Source organism: Melozone crissalis, unplaced genomic scaffold, assembly GCF_028551555.1.
Source record: "Melozone crissalis strain CALT ecotype California unplaced genomic scaffold, PUWL_Pcris_2 ptg000042l_1, whole genome shotgun sequence".
Classification (NCBI taxonomy): Eukaryota; Metazoa; Chordata; class Aves; order Passeriformes; family Passerellidae; genus Melozone; species Melozone crissalis.
The window spans coordinates 58,272,514-58,297,424 of NW_026535820.1; the positions used below are offsets into that span (position 1 = coordinate 58,272,514).

At 40.1% G+C, this 24,911-nt stretch overlaps 1 protein-coding gene across 9 annotated transcripts in view; it reads left to right on the top strand.

The window, feature by feature from the left end:
* Positions 1-24,911, top strand: part of HIVEP1 (HIVEP zinc finger 1) — a 130,838-nt gene that overhangs the window by 88,788 nt on the left and 17,139 nt on the right. For all 9 annotated transcript variants that reach the window (XM_054284572.1, XM_054284573.1, XM_054284564.1 and 6 more), the window contains 4 exons: positions 483-6,424; positions 12,632-12,765; positions 14,129-14,304; positions 16,331-16,435. In XM_054284572.1, coding sequence (XP_054140547.1) covers positions 483-6,424; positions 12,632-12,765; positions 14,129-14,304; positions 16,331-16,435 — 6,357 coding nt within the window. The remainder of the gene's footprint in view (positions 1-482; positions 6,425-12,631; positions 12,766-14,128; positions 14,305-16,330; positions 16,436-24,911) is intronic.

Here is a 24,911-nt window from a genome sequence, read left to right on the forward strand (position 1 = left end):
TATAACCATGAAGAAGTTGTGTTCATTCCTTGACTATGGGAACATATAGATGGAAAAAGTGACAAACATGACATATGTGTCTTGGTTCTTCGTTTTCCTCCTATTATGATTTGAATTCTTAAAGTAGTGCAAGAGAGAGGCTTCTTTTACATGTCTGAAAAGGAGTTGCTGAAATATTCCTTCAGTAGCCTTCCTTTTCTTACATTTACTTTGAAGCTTTTCCTACGGTGAATTACTTTTGCAATGTCTTCAAACATCAGTTAGAAAGCATTGCTCATTTTAGATGAAAACATAGTAGATCTTCTCTAAGATACATTTACTGTTAGCTGAAAGTATTGGAGGCTGGAGAGACGGACAGTCCTGTTGCCCCAGGGCTTACTCTTGAAACTTAGAGATGGTAAAATGGTATAAATAAAAAATATACTCCATTATCCAATTTGATTTTTTTTAAAGTTCTTTTTATTCTTTTTGTGTTTTCACAGAAATCACTGATGCTGGTACTAGAGGAACCCAAGATACAATTAAGGGCGTGAAAAGAAAAAAGATTGTTTCTGAAAACCATCTTAAAAAAATACCAAAATCGCCTTTGAGAAGCCCTGCTGAACCCAAGGTTAAGCAAAATGTAGACCCTTCACCGCTGAAAGCTCTTCCGGATGCCTCTGAACATGCCACAGCACAGGATCACCTGCCCGTGCAAAATGGAAATCAATGTACCAAACAGAATGGGGGAGCACTTAGTGGTGAGATAAGTGTTGAAACAACCAAATCTGAGACATCAATGCAGACAAAGCTTTCACTGACGCATCAGTCCTTAGATTTGTGCAAACAGGCAGCGGGGGATACTGATGCAAACCAACTGAACTCAGCAGAGAGGAAGCCTCCCTCAAACTCCTCATCAAGTAATACAAAGACTGACAGTAATGAATGTATTAACTTTGTTGATTGCAGTACATCGTCCCCATGTACGCGTACTGCATTCGATGTCTTACTAAAAGCTATGGAGCCTGAACTGAACACCTTAGCACAAGAGTGCCCCCCTTATGGGATGCAGATAGAGAAACTGAGACCAAATAAAACTGTAAGCACCTCTTCTAGTCTCACGTCCAATACAATAAGTGTCCAAAATCAGTCGTCTTTGTCACAGCAGGAGTTTGCAGCTGGACCTCCCTATTACCCATGTACGTTGAACAATGTGCATGTAGCAACAACAGCCAAGACTGGACAAGCACAAGGCCAATCAGTTTCTCATTCACAAGACCTTATTACTAAAACCAGTCAGCAAAATCACCAGGTTGTTATGTGTCCAAGTTTAACTAGGTCGCTGGTGCAACAGCAGAGTCAAGAAAACCACAAGCTCCAGCAGATCTACAGCATAGCAGTAACTTCATCTGTTGTTCACACCTCATCTTCCACTGTAACTCAGGTTTTTTCTCAAAACCCCTTAGTAGCTAGTACATCTTCACCATTGTCAATTAACACATCAAGTTCAACACACTTGTCTATAGGTCCCGTGTATAATTCAGCCCAGATAGCATCAGTTGTAAACCATGGTGTAGAACAAATATGTAACCTCTTGAAAGACCAGAAGCCTAAAAAGCTAGGGAAATACGTCTGTGAGTATTGCAATCGGGCCTGTGCCAAGCCCAGTGTTCTCCAAAAGCACATCCGATCCCATACTGGAGAGCGACCATATCCTTGTGTGACGTGTGGGTTTTCGTTTAAAACCAAAAGCAATCTCTACAAGCACAAAAAATCTCATGCACACGCTATCAAACTTGGACTTGTCCTGCAACCAGATTCAGGTGGCCTCTTCTTATCTCATGACTCGGACAAAGCACTTAGCATTCATTCAGATGTGGAAGAAAGCGGTGAAAGTGAAGATGAAGGCACTGCAGATGAAAGACAAGATGATCAAGAACTGGAACCTGCACAATTAGTGAAAGTAATTCCAAGTGCAGAAACACTGCAGAAAGGAAGCCCTATTCCATTAAGCAACCCAGACTGTGTGTCAGGTGACTCTTCATTACATGATGCAGAGCCTCAAGTAAGGGCAGCTTTACCAAAAGTAGTGGTTCATTCTGTAAATGTTTCTCCATTGAGGGCCGATAGCCCAAAAGTGACAGAGCCAGCACCTGAGCTTGCTGCAGCACAGAGAAAAGGAGATTCTAAAGTCACAACCCTTCAGTCAAATTTAACACATACAGCCTCATTCAAGGAGAATGACATAAAGCAGCATCAGAAAGTAGAAGCAGGCCTGTTAGAGGAACAGCCAGTATCTACAGGAGGACCAGTGCATGCTCAGCTCCAGAGACAGCAGGCTACTGATGGTTCTCAGGATCAGCAAGGAAAATGTCTTTTGAGCCCTAGAAGTTTAGGTAGTACTGATTCCGGTTATTTCTCTCGTTCCGAAAGTGCCGATCAAACAATGAGCCCTCCAGCTCCTTTTGTAAGGGGATTGTTGACCTCTGAGAAAGATCCAAATAAAAATCTGCCCTGTGTGCCACGAGCAAGTGGTATGGTAGCATCAGTGGTACAAACTGTTTGTGCTGACAAAAATCTGATTCTCTCTGGCCAAATGCGACCACCCTTGGCAACAAAAACTCTTGAGGAGCGTATCTCAAAGTTAATTTCTGATAATGAAGCTGTTGTGGATGACAAACAGTTAGATAGTGTGAAACCAAGAAGAACATCTCTTTCAAGAAGAGGAAGCATAGATTCACCAAAATCTTACATATTTAAGGACTCTTTCCAGTTTGATTTAAAGCCCATGGGAAGAAGAACTAGCTCAAGCTCTGATATACCAAAGTCTCCTTTCACACCCACTGAGAAATCCAAGCAAGTTTTTCTTCTTTCTGTACCATCCCTTGACTGTTTACCTATAACACGAAGTAATTCCATGCCTACCACCAGTTACTCAGCAGTACCTCCTAATGTCATACCTCCCTCTCATCCTCTTCGAGGAAGCCAGTCATTTGATGATAAAATTGGCTCTTTGTACGATGATGTTTTTGTGTCGGGACCTGCTGCTCCACTGAACCAAGGTGGACATCCTCGGACCCTGGTCAGACAGGCAGCAATAGAAGATTCTTCTACTGGTGAAAGCCAAGGTCTTGGACCTGTGCGATCTGTAGAAGAAAATTATCTGGGGTGTAATTTATCAAATGAATCCTTATTGCAAAGGAGCAAATCTCTGGCACAGGGATCAAATTCAGAAAAAACAAAGAAGTCCCCTCAGGTGCGAGGAACAATGTTTGAATGTGAAACCTGCAGGAACAGATATAGAAAACTGGAAAATTTTGAAAACCACAAGAAATTTTATTGTTCAGAGTTGCATGGACCTAAAACTAAAGCAGCAGTCCGAGAGCCTGAGCACAAAACTGCTCCAAACAGTACACAACCTCAAATTCTACACTACAGAGTCACAACTTCAACTGGTGTCTGGGAGCAGACACCCCAGATAAGGAAAAGAAGGAAAATGAAAAGTGTTGGTGATGATGATGACCCACAGCAAAATGATACGAGTGTACCATTAAAGAACGCAGAAGGCCAGAGCAAGCCAGCAAATTCTTCCAGTCTGTCAAAACACAGTGCCACAACTGTGGTAGGATCACAACAACCAAGCAAACTTCTACTTCAGAATTCCCAAATTCAGCTTGTGGCTCGTGGCACAGATCAGACTACTGAGCCAAAGATGGCTTCCCTCATTGAAAAGCAGGCAAGTTCAGCTGTGCAAGAAAAGGTGGAGTTGAAAAGACAAGGGACTGGCATTTCAGTAATACAGCACACAAATTCACTGAGCAGAAATAGCTCATTTGAGAAATCAGAGTCATTTGAAAGAGTATCTCCAGTTTCTTCTCAAGAGCCCAACAAGGGTGCAAAGCACCGCTCTTTGAATACAGTTGTAATCCAAGAAGACAGACACTCTCATCTGAGCACTCCCCAGCGTCACCAACCCTTGTCATCAGAACCACCTAGAGGGGAAGTTCAGGGAAGCCAATTAGTTTCTAATGAGAGAAGTGCACCACTTCAGCCATCAAGACTCGTTCGCCAGCATAACATCCAGGTTCCTGAAATACTGGTCACAGAAGAACCAGACAGAGAGCAAGAAAACCAATGCAATGACCCAGAAAAGACAGAAAGGTTTAACTGGCCACAACGCAGTGAAACGCTGTCAAAATTGCCAACAGAAAAGCTTCCACCGAAAAAGAAGAGAATTCGGCTGGCTGAAATGGAACATTCATCTGCTGAATCCAGTGTTGACTCCACACTTTCCAGAAGCCTAAGTCAGGAGAGTAGCTTGTCTCATGCCTCCAGTTTCTCAACTTCACTTGATAAAGATGAAACTGTAAAGGCTGAGAACCCTTCCAAAGCAGAGCCCATTAGTAAGTCGTCAGAATTCCTCATGATTCCTGCTGGCTCACACTCACTGGCAGTGCCTGGACCTCATTACCGGGAAATGAGACGTGCTGCCTCAGAGCAGATCAGCTGCACGCAGCCCTCAATGGAGGTTGTGGACTACAGGAGTAAGTCTTTCGACTGTGGAAGCATGTCTCCATTAAAACCTGTCCCACTTGTAGAGGTAGCTGCTCCAAAAGTGTCATCTGCAAACGGAGCTGCTGGACATGTGCCTCTGCTAGAAAGGAGAAGGGGGCCATTTGTAAGACAAATATCTTTAAATATTGCTCCCGAAAATCAACAGCCTCAAGTGAAATCGACTTCTTCATTGCAGGCAGCTCATGCCACAGATGTGCCCACAGTGCCATTGCACAGGCTGCAGACCTCTGGCAAACCCTCAGTGGAGTTTCCTTCAAGTACTCAGCACTCACAGACTAACTCCAGACCTCATTCAGCTATTCAAAACTGTAATCCTGTTAGCCTGTCTTCGCCTCAGCAGCCTCGAGATCACATGTTGAATAATCAAGGCCAGCCATCCTTGACTCATCAGCCTTCTCAGCCGTCTACTAAAACATCAGCCCAAGGGGAGCAAGCAAGCGCGAACTCACTTTCTTGTCATCCTGATGAAAAAAAGGACTGTTTTGCTCCAAAGTATCAACTTCAAGTTAAAACATTACATATAGGTCAGCCATACTCTTCTAAATTACTAAAAAATACTTTATCAACTCAGACTGGTTCGAATCAAGTTGGGGTGGACCAGAATGCATCTTCCTTTGAAGTGCAGACAAAACTCTCTGACGTGTCTAATCCGTACTCTGTGCCTCCTCTAAAGCAAATTGTTCCCAATAACTGCAGCAGTCAGATACATCAGATTCCTCCTTTTGTGGTTCCCGTCCGTATTCAGAGCAGCATGCCATCCTATGGCTTCGCAACTGTTACACCCCTGCCTCACATTTTAGTGACCCAGGATCAGGGAAATCAGTCCCTCTGCAAAACAAATGTTGTGATGGTGCCAACGCTTGAAGGCAAAACTCAGCTGCCAAAATCTCACAAAGATCATCAGAGGACTTTGCCAAATTCATTTGAATTTGAAAATTCACCACTGGAAAGTGGAACCAGAAATTCACCTTTGTCAAGCTCTTCAAATATCATTCAGAAAGTGCCAGTTAGCGGACTCTTCCCTCAGCCAGAAGTTACAGCTTCAAGTAAACGAATGCTTTCCCCAGCAAACAGTTTAGATATTGCCATGGAAAAACAGCAAAAACGTGTTAAAGATGAGAGTGGAGCTGCTTGTATGACAGATGCTAGATCATTACATTCACTGAGCATTAGATCTAATGACCCTACTAGTAAGCAAAAGAAACCAGTTTTGGTAAGACAGGTTTGCACCACAGAGCCTCTTGAAAATCACCTCTTGGATCCTGATGTTGTAACACAGCATGAAAAAAGCAGCAAGGCCAGTACTTCAGACCTGCCTGACCATCAATCATCTGACACTGGGGTTTCAGAAACCCTGAAAAAGTCACCAGAATCTGAAGACCTTAAGTCTTCCACATCGCCAGTATTTGTAGTTAGGAAACCTTCTGAACTGTCTCCAGTGAATAGTTCTCTTCTCAAGGCTGTAAGTAGCAGCCAAGAAAGAAGGTCCCCAACTAACAGTGATGAGAGCACCCACATCAGCAGCCCGGGCCAAGCAAAGCCTGTAGCGACACTGGCCGTGATGAATGCAGGAGAATTGCAGAGGTTGTCGTTTCCAAGCCTCAAGACCACAACAAATTTTACCTGGTGTTACCTCATGAAGAGAAAACCATTGCACCTGCTGCAAAATGATCAAAAAATCTCTGCCTATTCTACATGGACCATTAGTCCCAACAACCCCAATCCACTCGGTTTGTCGACAAAGGTAGCTCTCTCCCTCCTCAATTCCAAACAGAAAGTTGAAAAGCCACTGTACACTCTAGCAAGAACTACTCACCCCAGATCTGATGTATTGGTCTATTCAAGCAAGTGGAAGAACAGCTTGACCAAGGTACTTAAGCTATGTTTGATGTATACTGATCATTTACAGAGGATTTGCTTTGGAAATCATGCTTCTTCTTATTTTAGAGAATGTAATATGCTGGACACATACCATATATGTGCTTATTTATTCTAATTATGCTGGATCAAACTGCTAAAAAGATCTTAAGTAATTCAATTAGGAAACCTAATTAAATAAGGATTTATCATTTTTTAATGGGAATTAGTTCCTGGGCTTAAATCTGTGTATTGAGTGTTGTGGCAGAAATGTGTCTGGCTATTTTTTTGTCATGCAAAGGGTAGAACAAAGTAAGTCTGATATAAATATTTTTTAAACACTTCTAACTTAATTTAAGATCATAATTACATATTTTTCCTTAAAATTCAGCTAAGGAAAGAACAATAAGGGTATTTTCTGCTTCAAAAGAGTACTCAGCTTAAGCAGGTGTCCATGGATACACCATGAAAACAGTTTTCACCATCACTGATCATCTAATTGTGAGAGGAACATTTCCCTTTCTTCCACCTTAGTTAATCAGTGGTGTGAAATAATGACAAAAATAGCAAGGTTTAAACAAAATTGCCACTGCCATAAAACCACTGACGACTTCTTGGGTTGATATGGTTCCAAAGATAACATTAAATCTTGTGCCGAGGAATATAATCCAGGCAAGGTTGTGACCCACATAAAAAACCACATCATTCCAGACTCCAAAGTGGCAGAGCAAAATAGTCTCTTATTATTTCCTTAGCTGTATTGGGCCTGCACAGATGTGATCAAGATTTTACTTGCTGGACACTTTTGTTACAGAGAGGACCTGAAGCTCTTTGGTTTAGACTGGATTTGGTGTCCTTAGGGATTGAACCACCGCTCTGCATGGGTGAAGGTGGCTCTTAGCCCTGCATCATGGCAGCAGGTGTCTGTGTCTCTGTAATGGACCCAGTAGTGGATTTTACTGTCTCATCTACTGAAGTTGTAAAGCTCTCTGAAGCGTGCAGCATGGTTTCGTGCTTTTCCTTCCTCTGCACTGCATACACTGTGTCTTTGGTGTCAAACACATTGGAGCTGGCAAAAACAGGGCATCCACAAAGCCATAGACCTTCCTTTTTCCATGATCCTTCAGGGCATGGAAATGGTTTGGCAAGGGAGTGAAGGTAACTGAAATTTGTCCTACTGCCATCAGCAAAAGGTCCCAGACATTGGGATTCAGGGTCCATAAGCCAGCAGTCACTCTAGAGGAGACATTCCACAGGCTCGGGAGAAGACCCCTGTTTGTGTGGGTGTTGAGGAACAGAAACTGCTGCTGTCAGAGGTCACCCTGGAATGTTTCTGTGTCTGCTAAATGTTTTGCTAAGATACAGCATTGTCAGTGGGGAGAAAAGCAATAGCAAGAGAAACTGTGTGATAAGTGAAGTAGTTTCAGAATTACAGGAAGATATGCTAAAACCTTTAAGGCCAAAAGGGCAGTGGAGTTAAATGTGGTCCTCCTGAAATCAGTGGGAGACTTGCTAACATTTATATTGGAGTTCAAAACTTTATCCATAATGTTCCCTGTAGAAAATGCATACAGGCTGCTGATTTTGTTTTTAGTGCTGTATTTGAATCAAGTTGTTGGTTCCATGTTAGTGTGCTGCCTTGGTTTAAACTCTTACTGCTTTTTTTTTTTTTCAGTGTGCTTCCTCATACATTTCATGAGATGTTGCACTTGAATAGTGCTAAATTTAAAAAAAACCAAAAAGGAAACAAATGTTTAGCTTTTTCATTGTGTGTAGTTGAGCAAGTCTTTCTAAGGCAAGTCTCACATCCTTGTGTCATCGAGTCATATTTGTTTTATTTTTGAGGAACAGTCTTTCAGAAGAAATTGTGTGATAGCAAAGCAATTGTATGCCTCTTAAAAAACAGATTTTCTGTACAAACAAATTCTGTTTAGAATACAAATAATGGATAATAATATTTTTTAAAAATATTTTGACAGCACCATTTTAAAACACTCCAGGAGTGCTTAAATGCTGTAATAGGCAGCTGTCAGGTACATTTGCAGTGCTTCTGCCACAAAAGAAACACAGTTACTAATCTTTCTTCAGTCTTTCTTGCTGATGTTTTGAATGAAGCACATGAGCATGATGGAAATGAAGAGTTTTTAAGCTCTGCTTGGGCTGATTTACAGGCTTTGCTCAGAGCCATTAATAAGGAAAAAAGTGCAGCAAATAGCACCAATTAAAGTTTAATTGGCACCTCAGATTGCATGAGCAAGGTGTACCGTGGCAGAAGTAAAAAATTTCAAAGACCTGATCTAATTCTTCCGGAGTTTGTCTGCTTTCCCTTCTAATGATTACAGTAGCAGGATTTCAGCTGTTTTCCAGAATGATGTTGCTGCTGCTGTTAAAGTGTACCGCTGTGTTACCAGTCTCCAGTTAGACCTGGTAATGGAATAGCTGATGCCAGCTTGGAGTCTTCCTCACAGAAGCCATATTTTAAAAAAGCAAAAACTGAAATTCCTCAGCTCAGGCCCAGTAATTCCACTGTTTCGGTATTTTTTGGTTGGAGTCTGAGGATGGAAAACATTGGCGATCGTTTTGGAAATTAATAAGCCATTAAAAAAATCCAACAAACACAAAATCAAAAAATCCAGCACAAACAAAACCAACAAAGAAAATGGCAATGGCAAATCATTCTAAAAAAAAAAGTGGTTGATTTCCTGCTTAGAAGCTTGGCAGGGTCCTGAGTTCCTTGGGGAACCATGGTTTGGATTGCAGGTGTTGGGGGTTGTGTTTGCTCAAGTGGTTTGCACATTCTAACCCTGATCTGACAGAGAGCTTTAAGTGCTACCACAATCCAATTTATGAATAATAATAAAAACGCAGTACTGTTATGTCTCACCTCCTCTCTCAGAGCTGTAGCCCTTTCCAGACTCATTTGGTGTATTCTGCTGGTGGGGCTCTAACTGCTGATCTTCTCACAGAGATAAAGCAACTTGCTGAACTGTTCTGGGTTTGCCCCCAGAACTAAACCATGTTTACAGATACCTCATGCTGCTGCATAACCACTACTAATCACTGTCACCAAAAAAGGCAGCTCTTTCAACAATAGGTACCACGGGAAAGGAAAATGCACGTGAACAAAATGCAAACAAAAAGGAACCCAGGGACTTTGTTTGCTCTTCACAATTCACTGCTCAGAGGCAATAGGTGAAGTTGCCACGTTCCAGTGATTCAGAAAACAAACCACAAAATGTTATTGTGAAAGAAGCTCCTGGAATGAGCGCAGCATGTTAAAATGTAACAGGAGGTTTCACCTGCATGGAAAAGGCTTATTTTATCTCCATCTTCTTTTTATTTTATTGTTCCATTTATTACTACTTTTCACCAGTTTTTCTCACTTGAATTCACTGGTGTTATATCTTTCTCAAGCCTCCTCATTGATCTTGGCTCTTCTCACTAAAGTGAATCAGTAGTGTGTGCAATATTCCAGGGTGATGATTTTTGAGCAAGGGTAGGCTGAAGAATGGAAAGTTTCTCCTAACTGTGGAAAACTTTCCTTTCTTGGATGATATGCCACAGCAGTCCAGCTCACCACTGGAAAGTAGTTAAATGCAGAAGATTTTTATATGTAAACTAGTAAAAGGTTAAAGATATTAAAAACATTTTCCCCAAGTGACTGTGTGCCAGTGGGAAAAATCTTTAATGAATATTCTAATCTGAAATTTATAATTTTGATGATTCAGACTGCAAGCATGTTTTTTTTCCAAAAGATGTTGTAAGGTACCAGAAGTATCTGTTGAACTCTGGTCTCTGGACAGCCCTAAGAGCAATTTTTTTCAGTTTTATATTAGTAATTGAGGACAGTGGAGTTAAATTGGAGCAAAATGAGTAAAGTAGGAATGAATCATGGCCCTTTTCTCTATAGCAGTAGAGAGACAAGTGACTCTGTTAAAAAACAAAAGGCAGAATAATCACAGAGAGGAGCATTTTCCAGCACTGCTGTTTTTCTGCCTTTTCCACCAGTTCATGTGGGGTTTGAGGAGATTTCAGGTGAGGTGCATTAAAGGATTTCCACACTAGAAACCTGTGCTAGTTAGAGACTGGTTGCTCTTAAAATGGATAGAGGGGCCAAGTCATTTTCATCATCAGTTTGAAATTTTCCAGAAAAAGCTAAACAGACTGCTTTTTTCATTGTCAGTTGGATTTCTGTAGATTTCTGTGATAGAAACTCAGTGTTTCTTTTACTCTGATATCACCATTTTACATGTCCAAGACACTGGAGCAATTTCCTAAAGCAGCAAATAACCATTAAACTTAAGTACAGCAGAGGAGGTAAAATAATTTTAACACATAAGTTGGGCTGTCTTATATCTGTACATAGACAAGTGTTTAAAGAAAGATTAGGTGGTGGGAGCATGAGAAGTACTTGGTTTCATGCTAGCTTTTTCATTCTAAATACTTTTGTAAATATACAACTTATTGTAACAGTTTCATCATAGTTTGGATAACAGCGTGGGTCTAGGACTTCTGTAATCTTTCCTTTTCCTTTGTCTTTTCACTATTTAAAAATAAATCTGGAAAAAAATAAATGGTATATAGTATTGAAGGATCAGACACTAAAAGATTGCATTATTTCAGCTGCTGGAAATATTAATGTGTTTGGTTTATTGTGTGTATTCTGTATTTTCCACAGCTCTCTTCCTGTTAAGCTACAAATCTCACCTTGTTACTCTTTGTTTGCAGTGGAAACAAAAGCAGTTTGTGTGCCAGGTAGTGTATAGGAACTGCAGAGTGGCTGAGTTGTGATTATTGGAGCAGGCTTCACTTCTGATATTTCTCAACCAGAGCATCATCTCCTTTCACCTTGTATGAATGCTGTTAAAACATGCAGGGTGAAATTTCTTTCCTACACACAGGCAGAGTTGGCATGTGTGCTTGGTAGAAGTGCTCAGACATTTGAAAATGCAGCCTGAATCAATGCAGGGGGCTGTGTGAGGGTGTATGGATTGGGGTAGTGCTTGTGCATGTGCAGCTTCCTGGGGCTTTCAATGGAATAGGAAGATGCTTTTCCTCTGCTCTGTGTTAATTCCTTATCCTGTGAGAATTAGAAGTGAAGGCAGTGTCTGAGGCTGCATGAAGGACAACGGGCCAGAATGATGTCACCCTTCAATGTATGTAACAACCAGCATAACTGATCAGTCATTTTAAGCCAGCCAGTGAAGTCATTCCTCTTGCCAAGAATTCATAAGCTTACAGCATTAAATTTTATAATGAGTGAAAAACATAAGGCCAGACTTTTTTTCCTCTCATCATTTTATTCACTTATCAATATGAGCAAATGAGGTAAATGTGCCAGCTACGTGGGTAGAACAGTTTATAAATATAGCTGTAATAATTGCTGGCTAATTGGATCATTCCTTCATTGTTGCCCATTTTATAAATATCCTAGGGTTGGAAGGAGTAGATTTTAATTGGCAAATGTTGGAGGAACTCATCCTCCTTAAAACAAACAAAAAAAAAGTTCCTCGACTAATAATCAAGCAAAGTGAAGAAATAAAATCTTGTTCTGCTAGACAACTGTATGCTTTTTCTTGTAATTTGGTCTGGCAGTGGGAAATTAAGTGTGGAATCTTGCTTTGGGAGGGTTCTGGAACCCCTGTTAATAACCTCATCAAATGGGAAGCAGTCAGTCTCCAGAGCAAAAGAGCTGTAGTTCTTGAAAATCATTAGCACTCAGAAATGTTACCTGTTAATAACCTCCTTAGCTACACCCCTCCTTCCCACCCTTCTCTCTGCTGTGCCATGGGAAGGCAGCTCCTGCATGGGGTGCTGCTGTATCCTGGGTCAGCAGACAGGCTGGTCCAGGTGCTGCTGTTCAGAAAGCACTTTGGTTTGATTGTACACATCTTTCTCTGAAGGCTATTTGTGAGCTAAAAAGCATAACCTTTATCTTTCTAGGACAAAGAAAAGGAATGTCCTGCTTCAGACTCAAAGCATTCCTGGTTTCCTACAGGGCCATAATCTCTGTATAGATTTAGCAGCCCACAAACAGGCAATGCATAGTAGAGAAGAAGTTTAGCAAAAGATATTTTTTGTTTCATGTATCTTAACAGTTTTAAAAACCAATTATTAGAATTGTGGCTTTTATGATGCTTTTATTCACAATAACTTGAATGTCTCAATAGCATATGAAAGATGCTAATTTTAATGATAAGCATATCTCATTTTCTTTCAGAGAGGATTAAACAGGAAAAAATTGACTCCAACTGAATTCAGCAATAAGGAAAACTCTGAATCGAGCACTGAACATGATAAAGAAAATTCATTTATCAAAACTGTACCAAGAAGAGTTAAAATATTTGATGGAGGGCAAGTATTGTACTTTGTATACTAGATATCATTGGAAAGATATTTTTTCCTAGATTCTAGACTTTGCAGAAATGTTGCTTCCTGGTTGATTTATTTTAAACAACAGTTGCCATATTGTGGTCTGTGGATGTTAGTTTATGTTTCCAAGAAAAATGGAAAGTCATCAGTAGCATGGAGCCATGAGAGTTATGAGAAGGGGTAATAAAATAAAGAACAGTAGGCTGTGCAATTCATTTTTTTTCCCAGGGAATGAGCATTAATCAGTGCTAAGAGCAGCTAGATACAGCCAGAGATGTAAATTCTGTTCCTATGTTTCTCTTAGATGATAAATAATACCTATTCTGCAGCAAGGTTGTATAACTGTAGCTGGAGAGGAAATAGTCCAGGGGCTAAGCAGCAGCCTGCAGTGCCGTCTCTGTCTGGCAGCTTGCTGTGGCATACACAGGCTGGAGAGCTCTGATTTGAAAAGTGCCATGGAAATATTTACTGAGAGCCCTCCTCCCTGCACCATAATACTTCAAATCTGCTGCCTGATGTAAATATCTGTTGCTTTAGCTACAGTGTTGCACTATGTGCAACATCTTATAAAATTTTTAAATAGAAACGCGGATTTTTAAATAGAAAAGTGCCAGTGACATCTGTAAAATTTTGTAGCATAAATAGTTCATGTTTGATTAGTCTCAATGGTCAGCTCTAGGGCTTTAGTTACTGGTTCCCAATTTGAGGCCAGCAGTTAAATCATTACCAGCTGCCCAGGTAAAATATTGTTGTGTCTCTGCTCCGATGCAGACATTTCAAGGACCAGGTCACAAAAGTGTAACACAACATTTGGCATCCTTGAGTGGAAATATGAAGGGCATAATTGAATCTGAATGACTTTTTCTATCTAGAAACAGTCCCCATAGGCTGAGTCCAGAGGACATTGATAGGGAATGTTATAGACTTTCTCATCATTGTAACTAATGTTACTCCTTTTCTGCACAAGGCAGGGCTTCCAAGATGCTCTTTTAAAGCTCCCTCAAGCAGGTGCTCAAATCTGCTTCCAAGAACTGACACCTTTAAAAGATATGTTCCTGTGTTGCTAAGAGGAAATTTGAAATCTTTAAATACTTAGTATCACCAGTACCTTTATTTAAAAAGATTAGCTTCTATTCCTAAACAGGTCTATGACTAGCTAGTGATAAATATAGATACAAATTTAACAAATACATGCAGGAGTGAGCAGGCAAAGAGCATGATTGGTTTTGTCAGTCATGGATTTTCATCTAATGTGTTATTTTAAAAATTCTGGTAGATGAGGGATTCTAGCTAGACTCATTTTTCCATTACAACTGATGGCCTACTCTCATGGTACTGTTACTAGGTACAAGTCAAATGAAGACTATGTGTATGTGAGAGGGAGAGGGAGAGGGAAGTATATCTGTGAGGAGTGTGGAATACGCTGCAAGAAGCCCAGCATGCTGAAGAAGCACATTCGCACGCACACCGATGTCCGTCCTTACCACTGCAATTACTGCAACTTTTCCTTCAAAACTAAAGGTAAGGCTACTTTACTGGGTATGTTTTTCCCTTTTGTTCTTTCTACTTTAAAGTACAATTCTTTTCTTCTCTCAGTTGACTGTTCATGAACTAAAGAGGTTCCCTCTCTGTGGCATTTTATTATCTCATGCTTCAAATATTTGTAATTTATTTCCTGCTTTTCCTTTGTATTCTGTGTATTTATTCATATGATCACATCTTCATATGAATGAACTGTCTGGCATGCCACAGCGGGTGAGAAATTGGAGTGGAAGAGGGAAATCATGGGAGTATGATGAAGGTTAGGTGGAGACAAGTGAGATGGTTAGCTGCTCACCCTAGATAGAGATGGGACACAGAATTTTAAATCACTTACAATGTCTTTTGGAGGTAGGAGATGGACATATATTGTACTCATAGTGGCACTCAACCAATTGCTCTAGGAAAGAAATTGGCCTCTAATAAATTACTATGTTGAAATAATTTTTTTTTTTTACTCTTGAAGGACAAAGGTTCACTTTCCACTTGACCTTCTAAGACCCAGAGTTGGATGTCTACTTTTTAAAGCCTATTTATAACTTTAGATACTTAAGTGTATCCCAGTTTATGCAGGCAATATATTAAACAGTGGTACATCCAGAACTCAAGTGAAACAGACAGGAGAAGTTCACAGCCAAAATAATTTCAAAAAAAAAAACAGTAACATTTTTCTTGGCTTTGAACATCATTTAGCAACAATTTCCCCCAAGCTGTAACCTCAGGAACACTTGTGTTTTTAGTGGGTTTGAGACTATACAGTGGTTGGGTGGAAGACTTCCAAGAAATAACGCGGTGCTGTACAAAGTGGGATGAATAGGCTTCAGATGTGTCAAAACTCATCACTGCATCCTGACAGGCTGGGTCATCATATTGCCTTTATGATGAAACGCTGGAGTGCAAACCCAGTAAATTCTCATTATGGTTTTTGCAGAGGAGGGGTGCTGGCCAAGTTCAAGTAATTAAGTTCTGCCCATGTAAAGATCTCCCTGGTGTCAGTCATAGCAGATATTTGCATTCACATCCTCTTCTGCATTTGCTGTGCCTGGCTCGTGCCATTGCTGCTGGCAGTCAGGTCACACAGTTGGTTGTTTGATGTTTGGTAAGCCACTCGTCATGACAGGACAGTGTAGCCAGCAGCTTCATGAAGTGTGCAAAGACTGGAAAAATTGCTATTTGTGAGTCAATTATATCACAACAATTATTTCAACATTTGGGATGAGTTACCACCTTCATTTCAAAGCAGAAATAAAGTACTCCATAACCATCGAAGATCAGCATTACACTTTAATTTTTCCTATTTAAACACCTCCAAGAAACATTTTTTGTGAAGTCTGATGTGGGCAGTTACTTCTAGTAACATACATTTTATAATTTACAGATCTGAGCCACTCTTAGCCATTTCTTGATATTTACCATATTTCTCTATACCCTTTCTTTTTAAAGGAGAAGGGGAGAGCAGCCTGTGGGGCCTCTCAGCTGCACATTCACTTTTGAGATTCAAATCAAGTATGTTCATGCTCTGATTTTGAATAAAATTAACATGTTTGCTTAAGTTGGCATTGAAAGTGTTTACACTAAAAATAGAATTCATCAAATACTGGAAGAGCTGCAAGATATGAACTTCAGTTTCACGTGATAGTTTTCTGTCAATATGACTCTGAAGACTGAATCACCCCTTTTTATACTTTGCCATAAACAAAGGAGGGATCTCTTACACCAGTACAAAACACATAATAATTTAGAATTTCCATCCTCTTCTATTTTATCGCAATAAAAATCTTCCTAAATGTAGACAGTGAGTTGGTAACATTCAGGACAGTGAATCTCCTGCAGCCCTTGACAGCTTGCATTGAGGGACAAGGTTCTAGCAAGTGTGAAATCAAATTATGAGGTTGTTATAAATGTACCCGAAGAAGGGATTTTCAAGCCGTTCTTGTTGAGCATATATTTGTAGACATTTGTATAGTCACAGATCAGTTAATGGTTTTTTGTTTTTTTTTTTCTTAAGGCAATTTAACAAAGCATATGAAGTCAAAGGCACATAGCAAGAAATGCATGGATTTGGGAGTCTCAGTAGGCTTAATAGATGACCAGGATGGAGAAGAAGAATTTGGTAAGAAATTGAAGTCTTCTTTCTTTATTGAATTATTGTGTCTATTTTGTCATCTCAGCTTCTTACCCTTTCTTTTCCGAAGATTTTTAATTATTGTACAGGGAAAAGATACAGAGAGAAAAATCTTAAGAGCTAGTCCAAGGGAGCCAGAAACACTGAAAAAATTTTCCCTGAAAGAAATGACAGGCATATGCTAAGGATAAATTGCTGCTGAATTTTTCACAAAGTGTTATGCAGTTTAACTTTATCACTTTCACAGATAAATATGACAAGATTGAAAATACCAGAAAAACAGCTGTTTGCCTAGAAAAAATGCAGTCAAGTGTAGTGCTTCTTTGAAAATAGTTGTGCATGAAATGGTCCAAGTTTTGGGATGCATATTTCATGGAAATTAAATCACTAACATGCCACACAAATCACAAATATGTTGCTGAGTGCCTTGCAAGGAGGTTAATCACCTTCCAGCATAGAATTCTGTCCTCTGTCACAAATAATTGGGATGAATCTGCAGATAGAGAACATACAGAAATTAAAAACATTATTCATCTTGACTTGTTCTACTTCTTCATTAGTGACGAGAATGTTTTCAGAATGAATGTATTTGCTAAAAAACTTGAATTCTGCACTTCCCACATCCCAAGAAGATTCTACTGAAGAGGACATGAGATCAAGGACAGTCAAAGAGGCCCAAACCAGGTTCATGAGTGACTTGCTTGTCATGATAAGAAAGGTGTGCCTGCAGCAGGGCCAGTGAGATGGAGAGCAGGATTGTGCATTAGGACAGTTTGGGATCTCGGCATGTCTCAGTGCAGCCATGGCGTTTTCCCTCCCTCGCATTCCTCCGTGGGGAGATGAATCGTGTTGCCTTGCCTTGGTGTATTTTTCTCCCTCCAGTGGAATAGTTTATTAGATTGTGGATGAGGCTTGGAGAAAAGATAGCAGTGGGGTCTTTATTTAAGCTATAAGAGAAAAGAAAGATGAATGCACTTGCTCCCATATGACAACCACTGGCAGAATAAGCGAATTATCTTGAATCTAATTCTAAATAATGCTGGGAATATGACTCAGCTGCTGTGATTCAGTAGTGCACTAGGTAGAAAGAAACCTGTGTTTTTCCCATTTTTGGCCTTCTTCAATGTACTGTTTTTTCGTAAGCAAAAAATATGTCTCCCTTCCCAATTTGAGGTACCAGATAAATTATACAGAAGATAAGCAGCAGGGTAAATTACTGTATTTTTCTTACAGAGGAACAATTTTTATTAATATTTTCAGTCTTCATATGACAGAAAAATTGTCACTTTTTTAAGCAATATTCTCTAGCATTTGACATTTTTGTGAGTTCTCTAAGCGACAAGTGAACAGATATTTCCACTTACTAGAAACTGAAAACATTTTATTGATTGATAAATTGATATTCCAAATGGCATGCATTAAAAGTTGCATTTGTGATTATAATACAATGGGAAATGTTTCAAATGTTAACTGAATTTTCAGTAACATGGAGTCAAAGGAAGCCACTTCAAACATTCGTTGAATGAATGCTTTCCTTTGACTTCAAGACTATTCAATTGAGAAAGAGAAAAGAGAGCGGCTTTCCCTTTTTACATATCATGTACAGGCATGTTTGACCATAGCATAAGTATATATAAGTATTATATATGCCCTGAAATATGTTCTTTGCTCAGCAAGGTAATTACCTAATAAATGAAATACTCTATTTTGAAAAAAAAAAAAAGCATAGACACTTACAGGATTTGTTACATAACCCTTGAAATTCTTCATAGAATTTAATTTTATGGCTACAATGCCTATTTTGTTTTTTCCCAAAATAGAAGATGTAGCACTTCTTTCTTTAACTGGAGCCCCAAACCAAAATAACCACTTGGTGATAAAGCCCTGCCTTTTCCAAAGGATCTGGCTCAGGTACCCATAGCAAAACCAACAGTGCAGCACAAAGTTCAGCACTAGAAACCTATCCAAGAATTAGGGTAATTAAACCCCTGATAAAGGTGCATTTGCTGCAGCCAAACCAGTCCAGCCTCTTCAGTTGGTGCAGAGCACAGGGCATTTACAGTTATCCATGGAAATTCAGCGAGCAACCCTGCACTTCAAAAATATGATTTCATCTGTCTGCTCACCAGGCCAGCCATGAAGGTTTTTCTCATGATAATTCAGAATCTTTTTTGTCAGCCTCTTTTTAAAGCAGAATCAGGAGGGGAAAAAAAGTGTGATGCATTTACATGTGTGTTTTTTGTTGTGTGGTTCAGTTGCCCTCTCTGAAATCCTGAACATGCTAATTTTAGGCAGCGTTTGAATCAGCTTCAACCACCTCTTTGGCTGCCCTTTCTCCAGGGCAGAGCAGCAGAGCTCACACTGGGGCCAGCACCCCTCGTGCCAGGTCTGGGCTCAGGGACAGCCCTGGCAGCAGCACGTCACCCACAAAGGACAGTGTGATGGGCCGTGGGTACTGAGCTGCACTTGTGGGGTTACATCTTTGGGGCTTCCAGCCCTCCTCCTGCTGGCATGCATTGCTGGCACAGTTGTGCCACATATCCTTCAGATGTTTTAAAAAACAAATTTTCAAATGCTTAAATGTTTGGGGTTTGGTTGTTAGAAATGTTCTGTCTCTTAAAAAGTGGTCTGTCTATTCCCATCACTTTCCTCGGCTGGAAGGCAACGTGAGAAGCAGTAGAGGAAGGTGAAGAAAATCTGATAAGAAATAATTATGACCTCAGAAAAAAAAACTTCTTCCTGAAGACTGTGTGAAATTGGCCTGTTTCCTGACCTGTAGAATGTCTGTCTGTCTATCTGTCTGTCTCCACCTAATTCATTATCTGAACATTTGGAACACTGATGATTCTTATGGTAATAGAAATGCCTGCACCTTTGCTTAAAATAACTAAGCTGTATGTCTTCCACTAGAATTCCACTTTGAATTAGAGAATTTACCCAGAAATTTAAGAAAGCCACCAAAGGAATTAGCTAGTTTCAGTCTTTTCTAGGTTTTTTTTTAAAGTCTGGATAATCACAGTTATTTGAATATACAATTTTTTGGATTCTTATGAGAAGCCAGCTGTGACCGACAGCAGTACAGATTAAATGGATGCAAACTGAACCAGGAGTGCAAACTCATGCACAATCCTGAGCACAGGCAGACACACACACAGAGTCTGTTTTTTCAGTAATCTGAGAAGCTGAAATTTTGTTGTGCTGTGGTGTCTCGGGAAAAAAGAAAGATGCTCTCTAGCTGTCTGAGACTGTATGTGATCAGAGCTTTTAACATAGCATTCTTTGTATTTGGACTTTTCGTCATTTGGGTATTAGTAAATACTTTCTGGCCTGGGTTTTTGTATTCAAAACGATTCCCTCATCCATTTATCTTTCATCTTCTGCTCTGTGGAATGTTCTTGTCACCAAAATACAGGGTTACAATGTGAGGAATGTTAATATCTGAATTAAATTGTCAGAGGAGGAGAACTGTTTAGTGTGACAGACTGCAACTGGGGATATCCTCTTTGGCCCTGCTCACACGCTCACACAACATTTTTCTATCTAGTCTTAAAAGCAACAATAATATGTGTTCAAATTACAACAGTTAAAAACTTTGAACTTGTAATGAGCTAATGTATGAATGGTATGGTATGGTATGTCTGAGTGAACTTGCACAAGAGAATTTCTTGATAATGAAATCAGCAGATAGGCAGAACATTTAAGGGGTTTCTCTGCAGAAATTCTATCCCAAAATATTCATTATTTCTACCAGTAAAAATACATAATTGTAAGTTTCAGATATGTGTTTATAGATATCTACACACACACATGTTAAGAAAATACTTTCATTTTCTGCAGTATTATTACCACAGTTCTAAGTTAATTAGCTATATGTTACTTACAGTAGATTTTAAGTCAGTTTCAATGGCTCTTCATTAGCTTAATCATGACTGAGTCTATTTTCACTGAATCTGCATTTAAGAAGTGAAAATAAATGAAAAGCCTTGCAATAATATCTTTCTTTTATAAAAAGAATGGAAGGCTGGCTCTGTGTAGTTTACAATAACTATTTTTTTATTTTTTGTTAATATGAGTGTCTGTTTTTCAACTAGATGTACATTAGGCATCCTGAAGCCCTACACCCACAGCCTGACATTAGACTACCTAGTGCTAGGTTTGATTTACAATATACAAATTACTTAAGAAGGTTTAGGTGTAAATAATCTCTTTAAGCAGAAGTTGCTCTTACTTTTTGGTGTAGTTTCACTTCATTACTTTCTGTCATCTTAGGAATGAAAGTCAAAAGCCCACAGATATTCTTCTTCTCGTTTCTGAGGAGCCCTGGTGATCACCAGTCTGAAGTTAACCCAGTAGATGTCACTGTGAGTCCTGTAGAGCAGTGGACAGTAGCTGAAGCAAGACTGAAATCCGATAATTGAAGGCTATGAACAGGCCTAGAGTGACAGGAGGACAGCAGGGTTGGGTACAGATGCTGGCATTGTTTAACCATATCTTGTTTACTGCTCTTTAAATTTGTGTGAATGGCTGTGGAAGGATCTGTTGCAAGTCTAACACAACGGGTGAAAGGCAAGTCTAAGTTGTAATTGTTTAGAAGAATGGAGTGAATTGATGACACACAGACCTCGCTTTCTGATTTATGATCATAAATATGACATGCTGAAAAATACTTCTGCCTTTCTTGCCATAGTCAACATTTTCTCTTGAGTTTGATGGAGAATATATAAAATACAGAATGGATGCTTTATTTTTAAATGCTTTTATGTAAATGCCAATCCATAACTGAAGATACTTCCAGAACTTGAGACAATGAACACTGCTTTGTATTACTCAGGTGCTAAAAGCCAATACATGTAATAAACTTAGATTTAGATAGGAATAGATACTTAGTAAAGTCTGCATAAGTAGAGCTAATGGCAGTCATATAGTTATCTACATAACTGCACATTTCCTTAGGAATCTGTAAAACTGAGCAGTCCAGCCTTGTATTTTGAAGCCGTTCTTGTCTTCCTGCCACTGAAAGAATGAAAATGAACATTTTTCTCTTTATGTGACAATCTACTTAAATATTAGTAAGTTATAACTAAATGTGACAAAGTTACAAGCTTTTGAACTTCATCACTGGATTTGGTGCAGAAATTGCTGTATCTGTAGCGGGTCCTCAGTAAGTCAGGTCATGTGTCAATGATACTGCAATTAAAATTAAAAGCTGTAAGTTGAGGTTCTGAAGAACCTTTATTTTAGTACTTTGCAGTATGATGATAATTAGATGGCTGTTGTTAAAACCATATACTGTAAGGATTCCTATAGGGAAAAACTTCTAATAAAATGAAAAACTTCCAAGTACATAAGGAGACGTATTTCAATTACCCAATTCTTGGCATCCTAACTATGGAAATAGCAATATGTGGAGTTACTAGCCCCAGGCACTTCACAAATGGACATGTTAGGATGCTGATAATTCCAGCTAATGCTATTGTGCTAAAGAACTTGGAGTTCTTTCTTTTCTGCTCTGGGGTAAAATGTCACTATAACAGAGCCTTGTCCAAGAACCTCAACACCAACACCACAAACACAGTACAGAGCTGACCAGCTGAGGACTGATATAAATGAAGGACTAAGATATTTTTGCTTATGATTTGTAGACTCTTCAATAGATAGGATAAAAACTTCAGTTTTCTTAAAAATAATTGTAGCTGGCATGTGAACAACAAAATCCCCAGTCAAAAGTTTTGTCCATGTTTCTATTAAGCTTTTACTTCCAGCTGTTCCTAATTTCTGCAGAGTTCAGGTCTGTAAAATTCACTTACTCGTGTGAAGTCCAGGAAGAAGAAAGACTCTTTCTAAGAATTTAAAATAAAAGATTGCAGCAGTTGACAGAGGATGAAAGGCATTACCTACTCTTCCAAAAAGACTCTTTGTGAAAAATTGAGGCTGAACAGTTTGTCTGTTGAAATGGTGAGAGTTGAGTTACAAATTCGAAAGAGAAGTAGCTTTCATAAGCCTTCACTTAATAGTGTGAAACTTTTTTCCTGTTTTCTTTTTTAAAAAAGAAACTGAACTTTCATGCCAAAAGCCATTTCTCCATATGTTAGGAGCCTTGAAATTTATGATACATCCTTCATTTGAAAATACTGTACACCATTTTACAACCTCATACAAAGTTAAACACAGAAGTAATTTTGTTCCCACTGGAAACTGAGTCAGTTCTGGTTATACGTATGTATGTGTATATATATATATATCAGCTACATAAGCATATGGTTATAATTGTGCATAGTTCAAGATAGGAAGCGAAGAATTAATTTTTCCCCAATTAAAACTGCCAGGGAACTTTAGTAGGCAGGGTACAATTATCAGAATGGGATTGGAGCCAATACTGCTTAGTTAAAAAGACACTGCTTGAAAGAGAATCTTCCACCACAAAGAGTGGTCACAGCGTCAGCCTGATGGCTCCTTCAGAGGAGACCCATAACCCTACCTGGGTCTTTTAAAACTTCAGCATTGGATCCTCTTGAACTCCACAGTGATGCTTAGTGGGATCACTGATTGGAAAAGCCTGGGCACCTCTTGTTTTAGCAAATGTGCACTCAGGTATAAAAGCCAGAGCAAAGCATTCCTTTGTGCTATGCCAGAACAAGCAAGTCAGGAATCTTATTTTTCACTCATCTGATGTTGCAAAGCGGTGTGGGAGTAAGGGAACCACATTCATCGCTGTCACCTCGCCTACACTGCAGGCTCTGGCTCCAGGTAAAACCACACTCAAATAGAAGCTGGCAAATGCACAAAGGGTGGAGGTAAACAGGGAAACAATAGGGGGAAATGATATCCCATGGAGTCCTGCATGTAAGGAATCTGTTCCACACACAGTTTCCCTTTCTCTTTCCATGGCTTTGTTGTAGAAAGCTGGGATGTATGCAGAAAATTGCTAGATAAGCAGCATTTTCTGGTAAATCCGGTAGCATTTTTAAATGTTGATTTGAAAGAAGATGGTTTCTTCTAAATCATTGTTTGCACATACTTTTTCCTTGCTTTACAAGTGCATCAAGTCAGTCTAATCACTTCAGGTAATTCCTCCTGCCAGTAGAAACAATCATTCATGATTGACATCAGCTTTCATAGAAAATGTGATTCATGTGGAGAGAGGGAGAAAAAAAAGGCAAGAATCGGTAGGATTTCAATGAGAATATTTATGTGACATTGGTTAAGAGACTGAATTTAGGAGGGAGTCCAGAGTGAACTCCAAGACTTTGCAATGTGTCCTTCATTATTTAAAGAGTTGCAAGAAAGCTGTAGGTCCCCCTTTAGATGGAGAAATCTTCAATATCTGTTACAGAGGCATTGAGGAAATCACAGAATATTCTGCGTTGAAGTGACCCACAAGGATCATTGCAGTCCAGCTCTTAGCCCTGCACAGCACCATCCGCAAGAGTCACACAAGGTCTCCGAGAGCACTGTCCAAATGCTTCTTGAGCTCTTTTAGGTTTGGTCCTGTGACCACTTCCCTGGGGAGCCTGTTCCGGTGCCTAGCCACCCTCTGGGTGAAGAACCTTTTTCTAATATCCAACCTGTCCCTTCCCTGACACAACTTCAGGCCATTCATTCCCTTGGGTCCTGTCACTGGTCACCAGAGGGAAGTGTCTGTCCCTCCTCTTCTCCTCACAAGGAAGCTGTAGCCTGCAATGAAGTCTCCCCTCAGTCTCCTCCTCTCCAGGCTGAACAAAGTGACCTCAGTCTCTCCTTGTAAGGCTTGCCCTCAAGGCCCTTCACCATCTTTGTTATGCTTTGGATGCTTTCTAACAGCTTGATATCTTTGTCATATTTTGCCTCCCAGAACTGCCCCCAGCACTGGAGGTGAGGCTGCCCCAGCTCAGAGCAGAGCAGGACAATCCCCTCCCTTGCCTGCCTGGCCATGCTGTGCCTGATGCCCCCCAGGACAGGGCTGGCCCTCCTGGCTGCCAGGGCACTGCTGGCTCATGTCAGCTTGGCATTGACCAGGAGCCCCAGATCCCTTTCCATGGGGCTGCTCTCCAGCCTCTCATTCCAGTCTGTCTGTACATCCAGGGTTGTTCTGCCCGAGGTGCAGAATCTGTTGCCTTCCCTTGTGGAATTTCATACAGTTGGGGATTGCCTGTCTCTAATTTGTCTCTCTGCAGGGCCTCTCTGCCTTCGAGGGAGTCAACAGCTCCTCTCAGTTTTGTATCAGTTTTGCTCAGTGTCCCTTCCAGTCCTGTCCAAGTCATTTATGGAGATTTTGAAGGGCACAGGGCCGAGGATGGAGCCTGTATAACCCCACGAGTGACAGGTCGCCAGTCTGATGTCACCCCATTCACTGTAACCATTTGTGCCTGACCTGTGAGCCATTTGTTCATCCATCACATGATGTGTTGCTTGTCCAGCTGTGGGCTGGACATTTTATCCAGGAGGATTCTGAAAGACACTATCAAAATCTTTACTGAAACCCAGA